Consider the following 14724-nt stretch of genomic DNA (forward strand, 5'->3'; position numbering starts at 1 on the left):
AACCTCTTTCATCTGCACCAACCGCTTTCATCTCCAACAAGATGTCTATATATTTACTTATGCACAAAAGTAAATTGTTTAAATTGCTATATATTTACTTACTTCTTTAACGATTATTATCTCTAACTAATATTTTTACCTTTTTGGCGTAGATGGTCGACACGTGATATGAGTTATAACAAATGTCCTAGACATTGTATTATCCAGTGTCACAATCTGTTGGATCACCTTCGACCGACAGACGTAAGGATAATAACCTCATTATTTCGTTATAATTTGTTAACTTCTTCTACCAAGTTTATAATCCAAGTTACTTTCACATTTTAGTTCATTTGGCGTCCGTACTTAAATTTGGATCATGACCATGAGGTCAACGCTGAAGACGCGGCCGTATGGACTGCATGCACACCGATAATAAGATTCACAATTATGGAGATGCACAACAGTGGTCGTGTGAAGTCGCAGTTTGGTATGCCCCAAAACATCCCAGATCCCCCAGCAAGCCTAGGAGAATGGCATATGCGCAAAGTTAATGACTAATGGAACTTCAATCCATGTCAAAACTTCACAATATCTGAGTGTCGCAAATGAAAGCACCGCCATCACCATGTCTTAACTGACGCAGTCATTCCAAATGAAGAAAAACCAAGTCGTACTTATATGACTTGGTACAAATCGGTTAGTTTTCAGTTCATCTCCGAGGATATGTACCTGTACGACCCACGCCAATAAACTTACACACGAGACACCTCAACATCTAACGCCTAACAACATTATCAGACCGGATACACACAACCCCCTGTCCGTCAAACTTTCTGTTCCACAAACACACAAATATACAATCAAAACATGACATACACCCAACCCCAATACCAAGAGCATACCTCATACCACGACCAACAAATTGATGATCAACCAGAGACCCAACATCGCTTCACACCCAACACACCACCCTACCAAACCGCCTTAGCCAGAACACCCAACGATCATTCAACACCAACCGCCCCTCCTCCTACCATAGCCAAGAAGCTCAAACCTCACAAAACCAAAACCTCAAACAACCATATCTCTACCAAACACTTCAACAATCTTTCCAACCTTTCCTCGACGCATCACTCACACCCATGTTTCCCTTCAACCGTCTCGGTCGCCCACCAATGAGTCAAACACAACCCAACTACTCTGGCATGGGTCATGAACTAAGCTATGGCGATACACCTTCGATGCATACTAAAGACTATGACGATTTGTCTCACTATCTCAACAAGCCATCTCCTGTAGTTGGTAGTGATGCTCTTACCCCCTCAGATGTTCAAACACCAGTGGTGAATCTTCAATGCGGGTTAGGGTAGTTAGGGGATGTGGGACCGGAGGTCGGTTAGGTGATCCTGGTCATCACTATTAGGTTTTTTTGTGTAAATGGGAATTTTTATTAATATCAATTGGTCCTATTTCGAAATTATGTATCATGTAGACCGTTTAACAAAAAAAAAATATTTTACACTGAGGTGTCAATCCAATTGGCGTCTCCTCTCAACTGATACACATGAGCGTCAATTGGATTGGCTGCACCATATGCCCTAGCCAATCTAATTGGCGTCTCTATTCAATTTTTAAGAAGAGTCGTCAATTGGATTGGCGCCTCCTCCTAAAAGTGGAGTACTTTAGGATTTTGTTTAAAAACATGATTATTTTAAAAAAAAAATTGAAAAACAGGGTTATTTTCGTAAAAAATCTCCCTTTTATATCCATTGTGAAAAGAAAAAAAAATAACCTACGGGCATATTAAAATGTAGAGATCTTGAATTGACTCAAACTTTTAAAGATTTTATATAAGAATCTAAAATTATTTTTTAGTTTAATTGTGGAAATTTTAACAAGATACCTTAAGTTATATATATATATATAATATATATATATATATATATATATATATATATATATATATATATATATATATATATATATATATAATATGATGTAAATATATATTTATAAGTGAAGATAATAAATTAATTTTATATAATTTAATTAGATTTAATAGTATTTTTTAATATAATATCAAAAATCTTATTTATGAACGAGATCATCCCATATATATATATATATATATATATATATATATATATATATATATATATATATATATATATATATATATATATATATATATATATATATATACTAACAATAACATGAATTCATTGGCTTTGGATTATCCGTTGAATATCAAAATCTCCTAACTTTTTAAAAAGTTTGTAAACTCCTAACATTTTATTTAACCTCTTGACGTTTATACCCTACTAGCATAATATCCAAAACTTATGAATAAACAAAACCAACATTCAACAATACTCATCCATATTGGATATTCTTGTTAAAACACTCATCAATCTATCATCAAACTTATCCTTATCTAACATTAATTAAACTATAATCAATTATAAACAAGTAAAGCAATTTCTGTAGACTCGACCCCTCCCAAAATAATTATTCACAATGTTAACATTTACCCACAAACGACCTTCCACGATCACTAAACGGCAACCTCTGTCCTCCAAAACGACCCCACCTTTCACTCAATTCCTCATCCAACTACTGTCGCACGCCACACACGTGCCAATCTCGTAAGAACTAACCTTTCGCTCGCACACACGTGTGGAAATCACACTCTCACGCGTCATAAACCCATGGCAAAACCGAAAAAGGACAATTAATATTTTTAAACAAAAAAGAAAAGAAAATGAATATGCCGAAGCATCTATATAACTATAGTACATGTAAATTATAATCTCACATTTCGAACCTATATAGTATATCCTTCTTTAATACTTTATCTTAGTCAAATTATTAAATTCCCAAAAAATTGAATCAAAATCGCATAAACTCTTAGATTTTAAACTCAATTGTTTCCCTCGAATATTCTCTACAAAATTTTAATTATTCTTATCATCTATATATAATCAAACTCTCACAGTTACTTTTACAAACAAAAAAACCATAACTCGAATTTATAACTCTTTGAATCAGTTACAGTTGCTGAGATGAATTTTGCTAGAAAGAAACGAGTCACCGATCCGTTCGACGAAGAAGCCAAAGCTCGACTTGTTGGCGGTAATTTCCGGCAACTGAGTGGCATTAGCAGCGGAAGCGAGCATTCCGGTGACGGAGAATTCACTTCTTCACCGTCTCTGTCTGAGCTTGTGCATGATTTCCTCGAGGAGGATAATGAAAACGAGTATGACTCAACGGAAAACGATTTCGACTCAGAGCGGGTTGACTCGGTTTCGGAATGCTTGGACTCGGTGGAGGATCTGCTAAAATTAAGAGGTGAAAATGCTGATGCTGACTCTTACCTGAACATGCTTCGCGTGCATGTTTCTGAAGCTTCGGTTAAGTTTGCATTTCTGAAGGAAGGAAGCTTTTCCGTTTTCAATCGAAATGTGATGTCGTTTTTGCATGAGAAGGGGTACAATGCTGCGATTTGTAAGACGCGGTGGGAATCCTCCGGCGGATTAACTGCCGGCAGCCACGAGTTTATCGACGTGGTGCGATCTGGATCGTCCACGTTGCCGACTAGGTACTTCGTTGAGCTCGATTTCGCCGGACAGTTTGAAATTGCGCGGCCGACGAGTCGTTACACAGAGATTATGAGTTACGTTCCTGGAATTTTCGTTGGAACATCGGAGGAGCTTAAACGCACCGTTTTGTCGCTGTGTGGTGCTGTAAAACTGTGTTTAAGGAGTAGAGGGTTATCGATACCTCCTTGGAGAAAGAACCGGTACATGCAAAATAAGTGGTTTGGACCGTATCGTAGAACTACGAACCCGGTTCAGGGGAATCCGGCTCCAGGTGTTGTTTCTTCTTTCAGTGGTGCTAAATGTAGGTTAGTTGGATTCAACGACGCCGTTTTGGAGACTAGACGCAGCGTTTCATTTGTCCGGACAAGATAACTGATTGCGAAGTTTTGAATTTTGATAAATATATTTATATTTTAATTTAATTTTATAATACAGTAGTTTTGGATTGAATTGGATTGAGGCGAGTCAGATACACTGTTAGTTACATTATTAAATTGAGGGGAAGTTGAATGAAAATGATGGAACTTATAAAGTTGATTTTTATGTAGCAAATCTACATCGTCTATTCTCTGCATCAAATAGAAGCTTATTGCATATACTTGCATGCTTAAGCATTCGGGAACTTTAAATTTTGTCGGATTGAAAAATCCAAACACTTCATTTAACAAATGAAATTTAAAAATCAAGGACGATGTTACATGATAGTGGAATGAATGAAAGAATGAATAGGCTATTGGGTTTTGAAACTTCTTGGTAGAATGAATAAAAAAGTTTTATCTAGCCACTTCCTCCGACTTTGATCTAACTTCTAGAGATGTTTATAACATGGGTTCGACTTACGAAAATGTTGACCCAAATTAAATTAATATATAAATTATCCGATTCATTCATTTACGCGTATACTCAATCCAATCCATAACATCCATATAATTTTTGATTTGGGTATCGAGTTTGAATTTTGCAATCCACAATAATTATTAGAACAATCAGTTTATGCAATTCCAAGATTAATTTATTGTTTTTTATTTTCTTTTGTATCGTTTCCAACTTATGTATTTTATAGAAATAACATGTTTTGTTGAATTTTATAATATTATCAAGTGTTATCCTGTGTTGATGAATTTTATTAGATATTATATAATGTGTTTCCTCGAATTTGAGTGTTATAAATGAGCATGATTGTATTGAGTTGTGTTATATATATATTTTAGTCGATCAAAAAAATCCTAATAAATATATTTTCATTTGAAAAACAACCCGTGAACCTAACTCAACTCAACCCATAAATGAACGGGTCGGTTCAGATCGATTTTGACAATAAAATTGCGGGTTGAACGACGAATCCAACTCATTGAAGTTTGAACGGCTAGGATAACGGGGTTAGACCAAACCCGGTCCAACTCAACCTGCGTACACCCCTACTAACACTCTACATTTCTTATATTTTTACCATAATAGTTTTGAACAATATTATAATTTAGTTCACAAAAAATATTTGAAGAATTCAAATTATTGAAAAGCTATGTAGATGATCGTATTTTTAAAATTTTCTACCACATTTTTTTTATGATTAGTAAGTAGCATTTTTACTGTGTTTTTTGATTATTTTTTTTAAAAACCCATGTGTTGTATGCATTTTTAACGGGATTTTAAAAAAATTTGATAAAAAATGCATACTTTGTACCGCACTTTATGAAAATGCCAGTAAAAAGGCATATATGTTTATCGGATTTTATAAAAAAAACCAATAAAAATGTATACATTATACCATATTTTTTTTAAAAATCGGTAAAAATGTATCCTATTACCGGTTATTTCAAAAAAATGAGAAAATAAGTATGAATTTGTATTAGAGTTTTTGAAAAATTCGATAATATGCTGATCTTTTTCTATATTTTTTCAAAATTCGGTAGGTTATTTATATTTGATTTTTTTACTAATGAGGACTAGAGGAACAAATGACACGATTGCTTCTCAACAACGTGATAGAGTTGAAGCTACTGCAGCTACGACTCGAGCGAGGCGAGGTAACATAGAAGACTCACATCTCTGTGCAGGAAGCGGTTGGTGTTTCGTGCACGCCACACTACTCGACCTAGAGGGTTTATAGCTCCTGTTGGATAGACCATAGATGTTGATGACGAGCTTGTTGTTCGGGATGTCCAAGCAATAATTAAGGATTTCATACAAATGGTGGTGGAGTCAAATGTGCCACATCCTTTTGAGACGACAAAGGTGTCATATCCTTCTAAGATAGAGGCTCTAACTACTATAGATGTTACTTCGCATACAACTACAAAGGTGCTTGCTAAAGATGATATGAATGTCACTCCTCTGATTGAGGTCACTGCTTCAGCATCGATAGAGTCGTCTGTACACACAAATGTAGGGTTTCTTGGAAGGCCTAGTGACTAATTTATGCTCACTGGATCTGCCAATCATGTGACATTCAAATTATGACATGGAAATGTATGTATATCATATGTCGATTATGTGACTTTATTTATTATTCATACGTTGAAAATAACAGATGTTTTTAACTTTGTTTGTTACAAGACCGATTGTCGCTGAAGGTGTTTACCCTTGGGGGAAGTTGAGGAAGTTCTCATATGTCCTAATGGCACGGGAGGTCAGGGAAATTGCCGAAGAGTGTGGTCTTATTTCACTAGTTGACTGTTTGCTGACCATGCTCGATGGTCAACTATTGACAACCTTTGTTGAGTGATGGCACAAAGAGACAACCTCATTCCAACTTCCATTTGGTGAGATGATGATTACATTGGATGATGTCTCCTCTTTGTTTCATATTTTGATGACAGATATTTTCTTCATCGCTCATCTCATTATCCAAGATCTTGCATGTATGACTGATGTACATGACTTGGGGGTTACATATAAGCAGGTGATAAAGGAGTTTAGATTTAACAGGGGTACTCACTTTTTCCTATCTTGGTTGTGGGATAGGTATGGTGATCTAATGCACCAGGGTATGTATGAGGGAGTCGTTAGGGTATACATGTTACATCTTGTAAGATGTATTATCTTAGAGGATAAGTCTCATGTATATATCGATACGACGAACACCCTTATTGGTCAAGGTTTGGGTAGATCGCCATATAAGGACATCCAACATGTAAAGGTTCATTGTCATCTTCACGCTACCTAGGTGGGATAATATGAGGGTGTGATATAATAAGGTACCACTCCAAGGACCCTTCTACACACTTCGTAGGGAATTAAACATTCGAGATCGTGCCATTAGAGATCGTGCATCGAATGTTTAATTCCCTACGAGTGTGTAGAAGGGTCCTTGGAGTGGTACCTTATTATATCACACCCTCATATTATCCCACCTAGGTAGCGTGAAGATGACAATGAACCTTTACATGTTGGACATTCTCATATTGAATCTTCTCAAGTTGTGGTACCTTCTGATGACATGTCGCCGACTTCACCGCCTCCACATGGTGCAGATGACGCTCAACGCTACAGATGATAACATTCATTATGGATAACCTCATGGATTTGGTGAACCCAGATGGTGAAATTTATACTTTGATATCACAGGAAACACATATAGCTCGTGTGTGTGTGTGTGTGGGGGGGGGGGGGGGTATTTATACCTTATTATCATTTTTGTATTATTTGTATATTATGTGTAGTATTACTCAGACATTTGCACAACATTGTTTATTGGATTCTATAGGTTTCAACATATTGATTATAAGGTCAGATGATTATATACGTTCCAACATATTGATTATGTTGTCGATAGGTCTAGAAATTGTCGCATCAAACTTGATTGATCCCCTAGTTATCCTATGGTGATATGCTTTCCACAGAACTTTCAAATCGACATCGGTCTTCAACTCAATAAGGTTATATTTCACACTTCCATTAATATCAATCTAGTATGCACAAAACTCGATCTTACTCACGTTTATATTCTTAGTGTCTGATAACATATTATCAACTTGGATCTCATAAGGGCGAGGCATACGGTCCCCTCGGGAGCCGAAACTCTACAAGAGGTTTCACCCCGTTGAAGTACATTTCTGCCTTAAACAAAAACTGAGGCATTGTAAGATGTTTTTCTTAACAACACATGAACCATATTTATACAACTTTGGATTATTCAAGACCACACAAAATGATCAGTGCAATCACAGTCGTACAAAATTGTCGCCAAAATCTCAACCCTTCAGTTAACACTATTAAATTTTTCTCTAATCCAAAAAAAATCCGGTAAGTGACGATTGTTTTGAAAAAAAAATTGGTACTTGTTAAAACATCAGATTTTTTGTCTTTAATAAAAAAAATCTATGAATATAGGTACTTTTAAAAAACCGGTACGTGCCATAACATACCATATTTTTTACATATTCGGTACATCGGATTTTTCATATACACTACCAATTTTTTTTTTGTACCGAATTTTTTTTATTGTTCTACTGAATTTTTCGTCCGACTCTTTTTATAAATTTTTGACAAAGGTAACATAGGTATTACAAAAATATATGGGGGTGTCAGGTCAAGATGGGGGGGGGGGGATAAATTCTCATTAGTGGATGAGTCTGATTACAAAAGAAGGATACAATTGCTTTATATAAGTAATTAGGCCAAAAGTAAACTATCAAACTAAGCCCAAATAAAAGTGACAACCTAAAACCTAAGTAAATAACTACCTAACTAAAAAAAAATGAAATGTTAGTTATAATTATAATACCCCCCATAAGGTTGGGGTAGATGGAGTGAACACCAAGCCTAAAGAGATTAAAGGAGAACAACTTAGGTTTAAAGGCTTCGTAAAAATGTTCGTAACTTGTTGAGAAGATGACATAGGTAGTAGCTGGAATAAGTCGAGCAGGAGCTTTCCCCTAACAATATGGAAATCCAAGTCAATATGCTTGGCGCGGTCATGAAAAGAGGAAATTATGGTGATGTAACGAGCATATGCATCATCACAATAAAAGAGATAAGGTCCAACAAATCCTTGAGAATGTTGGTTAGCCATTAGATTTCATAAACATTGATGACATGACGCGGTATTCTGGACTTGTGAATCTATGAGAAATTGTTGGTTGTTTCTTTGATTTTCATGGAATCAAAGAATCTCCTAAGTATATGTAGTAGTCGTTGATAGATTTGCGAGTGTCGAGGCTTATAGCCCAATCAGAATAAGAGAATGCCTTGAGTTACTTAGGAGAATTGGAAGGGAAGAATAGGACTTGAGTTTGGGAGTTCTTAAGGTAGAGTAATTATCAAATGGATGCATTATGATGAATATGTGTATGATGACTCATATGTTGGTTGCGTTGTTGAATAAAAAATGCAATGTATGGTAGTGTATTGAGCATGTATATAAGTTAGCCAACAAGTCTCCTGTAGGAAGTGGGATCTTCTAAAGGAGTTCCTTCATTGGTTATCAACCTTGTGTCTTTGGAAATGGGAGTGAAGGTTGACTTGTATCTTAGTAGGCCAACATTGTAAAAGATATCCAAGGTGTACTTTCTCTAACATATGTCTATTATGGAACTGCTCCTTGATACTTCCAAGCCTATGAAGTATTTTAAAGTACCAAGATCTTTGATATTAAAATGGTGTTGCAATGTTACTTTCACTCGGTTGATAATATCTAGGTTGTTGCCTGCAATAACAAGATCATCAACGTTAATGAGTAAAGTTGTAAATGTATTATGAGATTGATGGATAAATAAAGAATGGTCTGTAAAACATTACTTGCAAGTTATTGAAGAAATTAGGGAGGTGGGTGGAATTAGTGAGGTAGGGGGAACTATTCATGATATGGGTGTTTAGGCATGAAGGATAGATATGATTCCTTATCCTCTTCCCTTTTTATTTTCCTTTTTCCTCAATTAATCAGGGGTTTGAAGCTTGAAAAGGTTTGAGCAAAATCTCTTTAAGGCCTTGTGATATATATGAATTCATTTTCGTGATCTGTTGATTGTTGTTTTTCATGTAAATTTGTATGCCTAATCCTTAATTTCGATGTTAATGAGTATAAATGTTGAATTGATAAAATATGTTGATGCCTTATGATAAGGCGAGAGTGTAGATATTGAATTAATAAAATATGTTGATGCCTTATGAAAAGGCGAGAGCATACTTGTTGAATATGTGATGTTTGGTTCATATTGTTCATGGTTGATGTTTATCTATGCGCATTGGGGAGGTTGGGACTCAAATAGGAGAAATAGTCGAGTTTCAAATTTATTTCGATAGAGACCAAAATCATAAAAATGCAAAAAATCGTAGATAGACATAGAAGGGGATTTACCGTCTTGTTTCATGCGTAACTTGAGTTTCATAAATTCGTTTGGGTGCGGTATGTTGTATTAGAAATCTAAAGCGATAATATTTCTTTTGAAATGAGAAATTGTCTCTAGGAGCGCTAAAATAGTAGCCATTATTTGGTTTCTATACCAGAAGTATAGTCAAATTTCAGTCATGTGTTGGTTGTCTTGTTTCACGAATAACTTGATTTTCGTAAGTCTTTTAAGAGTAAACTTTATATCTTAAGAAAATAGACAAAACTTACCACATATTGGACTTAATAATTATCTCATTTCATTAAGTTTAATTAGAGAAATACTAGTTATAAATATGATGCAACATTATGCCCAATGTCGATACCAGTTTCTATTGTTCGACTAAATTGTACCAATTAGGACCTTAAGTTCAAAAAGAAAAATTATAGTATGGCAATAGACATTCTAACTTTCCAAAACATATTCACTTACTTGATTTACACTCCATTTGATATTTTAAATAATTGTTCGAACCTGAGGTATGACTAGTAGAAAACATTACGTCAGGTTCTGCACTAGTTCCTATTATTTGATTAAACTTTACTGGTTGAGATCTTAAGTCTTAAAATAAAAATCATAGTCTTGAAATAGACATTCTAAGTTTTCCTAAACATATCCATTTTCTTGATTCCGACTATATTTGATATTTTAAATAATTATTCGAATATGATGTATGACTAATAGGAAACATGATTTTTGGGTTATTTTGATAAGATGCTATATGAATTAAATGTGCTGAGTTTTGAGTAATTTGATATATTTATAGCTGAGTTTGATATGTTTAGACTTGTATTTAACTAAATGAGTTGAGTTTGAGTCATTTGATATGTTCAAAGTTTTGTTAAGGAGTAATTGAGTTAAGATTAGAATGTCTGTTGACTCTTAACCTATGAGTAAAAGTTGTTAGAGTTAATTGTGAGATCAGTTGTGCTATAAGTATGCCTTGTTGAGTGTTGATGGTTGTTTGATTCTATTTTTATATTGTTGATGAGCATTGTCGAGAAATTACATAATTTAATTTTTATGACGAGTTATGATAAAATGTTGTGCTGTATTGAGATGTTAGTTCAGAGAGGAACCATCATTGTGGCCTTATGTTTGCAATGTTCATGATGAGTTTTAGGTTCATAGAGGAACCGATAACGAGTATTTGAGTTAGACGTTGGATACAAGTATTGAATTTGTTTGTTGCATTCATACATCATGCATATTAGAGATAGGTGACAAACTTCAGTTTAATGACTAGTCCCAGGTTCATATATAAAACCTGTGACGAGTCTGATGGTGACGGGCTTCAGTTCAGTGACGAGTCTCAGGTTTGGAGGTGAAACCTATGATGAGTGTTATGGTCCAAAGATGGAACCAGTTTCAGAGAGGAACCAGTGACAATTTAATTAATCAGTAACATACATTCGATATCTGAAAACTTTGGTAATACATGCATTGGAGTAGAGGATATGAGATACATTCCATACATAACCATATTTGTGATTGATTATATGTGTGGATGATGTATGTGATTGATGAGTGATATTATATAAACTATTTTTTATTTTTATACACTGTTAACATATGTGAATGTATTCTTACCCCCTATTTGTTTTCCGTGTTGTTCTTTACATTTGTTTGCAGATATTCAGGTAGGGGAGCTTTAGCTTATTGCTTGTGTGAAAGGATGGCGTGTTGGAGTAAGCCCTAATAATCAATCAGTATTGGATGTATATGATTTTGTATCATGGCCTTGATATATATTGTTTGTTTATATGTATATACTTATTAGCAATTGTATTTATTGTGTTACTTGTATTTGATATAATAGAGTCCTTAGAATAATTAGTTTGTTCAATGATACATTAAGTGTGACTTAATCATGAGATTTCATTAAACATAAGGACATTATTCTTAAAGTATCCATAGTTAAGTTTTATTGTGAAATAGGACAATAGTAATTCATAGAGACTATTATATGAGTAGAATGATGATTGCATCTCACAAGTCATGGATATGAGATATCAAGTCGTCACATAGGTATAAATATCGAGAGTAATATTTATACTGGATTGACCCATCATGAGAATACAACATAATTTGTTATGTAAGTGTCATAAGTTATTCTCATAGTAATAGTGATGTATACCACCCTTCGACCTAAAACCACTATGAACCCCAGATGTGGAATCGAGTACTTTATTGCCAATCAAACATTGTCCGTAACAGGATGACCATAAAAAGGATTTATGAGTACTTTACAAATCATGTTGAGGGACATGAGTGACCTAGATGAGATTTGCTTCTCCCATATACACGGGAGTAATATCTGTGAGCCCATTGATATAGTATGACTATAAAATGCATGGTCGTGCTCAAATAAGTCGATATGAGATATTAGACTTATTTGTTGTTATCAAGTATACTCGGGGATCAAGAAATAAAATATTAGACTATACAATGGTGACACATTCTATGATTTGTGTTCAATATAGATATAAGGGCAAAATGATGATCGTACATGTGATCATTATCACATAAATGTCATGTCAGATCAGACGATATTCTCGTCACTTGGGTAGCAAAGATGTTGTAATACCCCGTATTTCCTTAAATACCCAAATTCCTATTAATTGAGATCAATTGAGTTCCTATGTGCTCTAAAAGTTATCAATTGGGATAAATAGAGTAAATAGTGAGTTCAGGTTGACTTAATTAATATTAATTAGGACTAACCTTTTATTAATTTAGACATTTTGGTAACACTAATAATGGGCCAATAGCTATGGTAGAACAAATATTACAAGTTTAGTGCCACTTGAGATATTTGTTGCTACTAGTAACCACTTTCTTACCACACATTTCTCATGGCCACTTGCAACTAGTCTTGGACTCACTCACACCACATGTTATTATCATATACCACCTACCACATGCCATTTGGTTTCTCTATGTATCAGAAAGGTTAGTGGAGAAAAGAAGAAGTTCAAGAGAAGAAGAGAAAACAAGCTAGTAGAGAAGAAGAAGAAGAAAAAGAAGAAAAACTTGGAAAGATCAAGAGCTTGGAACCAACATCATCATCTCATCTCCAACAACTTATCCTCTTCTATTTCTTGAGGTGGATTCTAGTTAGAAACCCTAGGATTTCTAGAGATTAGGGTTGTAGAATCATAAATAAATCATGAAAATCCATGTTATATGATGAATATCTCTCTTGCTTTTGTTGATTTCCATGAACTTCTGCTTTGATGTGTTCTTATGATTGTTGTGATTACATGAATTGTTGTGGTTGTGGGTAAATGATTGGTTGTGGTTATGACCTTGAAATCCTTATGGTTATGAACTTGGAATCCTTGATATATATATATATATATATATATATATATATATATATATATATATATATATATATATATATATATATATGTTTGTGTGTGTGTGTGTGTGTGTGTGTGTGTGTTTGTGCGTGTATGTGAGCATGTAATATGATGGGTTTTGTTGGAAGAAGAAGAGGATGGTTTGCTAGAAATGAAGTAACAGAGGAAATGATGTTCTGTGAAGTGGAAAAGTGAAAATGTGTGTAGACCAATCGATTGGTCCCTGTCACCAATCGATTGCACAACCCTTTTGTTTTGCGGAAAATGTAATTTTAGCAGGACTAATCGATTGACAGTGTATTACAATCGATTGCACAAACTTTCTGTTTTGGAACAGTGGAAAATTTTAGTGAACCAATCGATTGACACTGAGGATCAATCGATTGATCCATTGCAAACTTTGAAAAACATAAATGTGAGAGGAACCAATCGATTGGGCTTCCCCAACTAATCGATTGACTTATGCTAAAAACTTCAAAATCCATTTCTTAAGTGTTTCTAAGTGCATTCTTCCAACCATTAATCAATTGTGATGCTATGCTTATGTTGAATACATACTAGTGGTGAAAATTACACGATGAATCTAGTAAGTTAATCTAGGATTGGTATTAGGCCATGAGTTAGGTTTATAACTTAGACAACATGAGAAAACGGTATTCATTCGTACGACGCTTATGTGGAGGTCATGGATGAATGGTTGCTGTGTTTGAGAATGAGACGCATTATATGGAACATGCCATGTTATTGTTTGTGTATTATGGTAAATGAAGTCACCTGTAATTGATGGGTCTTGTTATGAATTGTGGAACCGATCATGTATTCAGAATGTGTGTTTTTTGTGATGGTGGACATCTCTATTTGGTATGCTTAGACGAGTAAGCATTGGGATGTGAGACCGATGATTCGTGCCTCAATTGGGTTTGAGTCCCAACCACGGCGGACGTGGGGGAAAGGTGGACACCTAAGTGTGTTAGATTCCCATACGGTGAAAAAGACCCTAAGTGGGTTAGATTCCCATACGGGTGACAGTTGCTTGAACTGGGGATTAAGCCTCATAGAGGACCCGATATCCACCGCGAAAATCGAATCATACAAGCATGCATGAACCGGGCCTAACTTAGACGTAAGTCCGTTTGAGAATTGATGTTTCGTGATCTGAATAATGATCGTGGTTGAGTTGTGAGAACTCAGGTGCATGTTGCCATACATTGCGAGTTAGTTTCCCCATCGCTTAAGTCTTCGTTCCCTTGTTGACTTGAGTTGGATATTGATTAGAAAACCCTGTAGAGCCGAGTGAACCCATAAGATAGGGAACCCACTGAGATTATTATCTCACCCCCATGTTGTTGATTATTTTTCAGGTGGTTCTGAGCAGGCGAAGGGTAAGGACAAGATAGAGTGATGTCTTGATTACCTGATGACTGGATGACTTTTCTGCTGTGTAGATAT

General features: G+C 35.0%; 1 protein-coding gene across 1 annotated transcript; it reads left to right on the forward strand.

Moving 5' to 3' along the window:
• Nucleotides 1-2795: 2795 nt before the first annotated feature.
• Nucleotides 2796-4133, forward strand: LOC127076550 (uncharacterized). Its single transcript, XM_051018232.1, has one exon. The coding sequence runs from the start codon at nucleotides 3045-3047 to the stop codon at nucleotides 3951-3953; it is 909 nt and encodes a 302-aa protein (XP_050874189.1). The 5' UTR covers nucleotides 2796-3044; the 3' UTR covers nucleotides 3954-4133.
• The last annotated feature ends 10591 nt before the right edge of the window (nucleotides 4134-14724 follow it).

This window comes from Lathyrus oleraceus, chromosome 4 (genome assembly GCF_024323335.1).
Source record: "Lathyrus oleraceus cultivar Zhongwan6 chromosome 4, CAAS_Psat_ZW6_1.0, whole genome shotgun sequence".
Lineage (NCBI taxonomy): Eukaryota > Viridiplantae > Streptophyta > Magnoliopsida > Fabales > Fabaceae > Lathyrus > Lathyrus oleraceus.